Raw genomic sequence first — 1629 nt, 5'->3', positions numbered from 1 at the left:
GGACAGCGAGAGAGGAACTGGAGTAAATATACAGTTGGTAGACGTAACCATTGTTAGAGGTTCTGATGGTTTCACCCCCAGTGAACTATCCCTTTAAAGGTGAAGCATCCGCTTGTCATTTCCACTCACTACCAAATATGGCAGTGAGAGGAAGGGGCAGGTAGCCTAGTGGTTAAGAGCATTGGGACAGTAACCGAAAGGGTCCTGGTTTGAATCCCTGAGCCGATTAGGTGGGGGAAATATGTCTATGCCCTTGAGCAAGGCACTTAACCCTGATTACTCTGGATAATAGCATCTGCTAAATGACTGAAATGTAAAATGAAGCCCAGTGGCTAGCAGAGGAAGGATGACTGACATTCTGCAAGTTTTGAAACATTTGATCTCAATACAGTTTTCTGTTCCCAAAACTAGAATCTGTTATGAACAGAGTGGACTTAGACTTTACCCTTTGCCAAAGTTGTAAAAAACCACATTGTTTAGGAGTGCAAAGGCGAATTGTGTTACAGCACATGGGCACTTAACAGAGTAGGTTTTCTCTAACGGAAATATGCAGATGCATGCTAGAACGGGCCAATAGGATCTCGCTGGCTCTGCCCACCTCCTTGCTTGTTCTGCCCACTATGACTCATTTGTTCCCATTGGAAACGACAGGCTGTGGTCTATCTTGGTTTAGTTATAAAAAAAGATTTGATAAAACTGTTATAGGGGGCCTCACCGTTGTATCCCAGGAATGTGATGTATAGATAGTAGCTGATGGCTGTCAGCCACAGACTGTTCCCTACAAAGTACCCCAGGAACCAGTCTGAGTTTATCACTACGATATCTGAAACAAACAGCAGAGATCAGACACCGTTAAACAAATAACACCTTAACATGTTAGAAATGTGGAATAACAAGTCTGCACTCACGGTTTATAAAGAAGAGCTGTAGGAAGTGCAGGATGACAAGCAGGGGGTAGAAGGCATTGAGATGCACATCGAATGCGTAGCCCCACTCTACATCATAGTCCTTACTGGGCGGCTTCAGCAGGTACTTATTGGTGATGAACCTGGGGATACAGCAGACAGGAAAGGGCCTTTAGAAGAGCATGGGGAAGGACCAGCATTTAAACATTTGCACAGCCCGAAGACAACCTCTAGCCTGTATGTGAAGGGACCAGATAGACATACACACAATATGATGCTTCTGGCTCCATCTGGCCTCAAGCTTCCAYCCATTCCATATACCTTACGTCCATCTAGCTCTTTCTGTAAATCTCTACTCACCACATGAGTGTGGAGATGAGSAGACCCACGCCGATGCAGTCTATGAACACCACCCACAGCAGCAGCTTCAGAGTCTCCACAAAGCCCATGTCCAGCACCAGCCCAAAGCCCACTGTGGACACTACACACAGAGGACGAGGGACAAAAGCATAAAGATGATAATATTGTAAATTGTAATATATTTATTAGGATCCCAATTAGCTGCTGGAAAATCATCAGCTACTCTTCCTGGGGTCCACATAAAGCATAGTAAAGGACTGAAATACAGGCATTTAAAATGACACACAGCGTACATATCAGTACATACAATATCTAGGTCTAATACATAGTACAATGCAAGTTACAATACAAGCTATATAAAATG

General features: G+C 44.0%; 1 protein-coding gene across 1 annotated transcript; it reads right to left on the bottom strand.

The window, feature by feature from the left end:
- Positions 1 to 454: 454 nt before the first annotated feature.
- Positions 455 to 1407, bottom strand: LOC112078951 (protein unc-50 homolog). The gene is made up of 3 exons (XM_024145053.2): positions 1266 to 1407; positions 909 to 1048; positions 455 to 823 (listed from the first exon to the last, which is right to left on the bottom strand). The coding sequence occupies exons 1-3, from the start codon at positions 1352 to 1354 to the stop codon at positions 660 to 662; spliced, it is 393 nt and encodes a 130-aa protein (XP_024000821.2). The 5' UTR covers positions 1355 to 1407; the 3' UTR covers positions 455 to 659.
- Positions 1408 to 1629: the final 222 nt, after the last annotated feature.

The sequence above is a fragment of the Salvelinus sp. IW2-2015 genome, unplaced genomic scaffold (assembly GCF_002910315.2).
Source record: "Salvelinus sp. IW2-2015 unplaced genomic scaffold, ASM291031v2 Un_scaffold6571, whole genome shotgun sequence".
Classification (NCBI taxonomy): domain Eukaryota; kingdom Metazoa; phylum Chordata; class Actinopteri; order Salmoniformes; family Salmonidae; genus Salvelinus; species Salvelinus sp. IW2-2015.
This window is presented reverse-complemented; position numbering and strand designations above follow the sequence as displayed.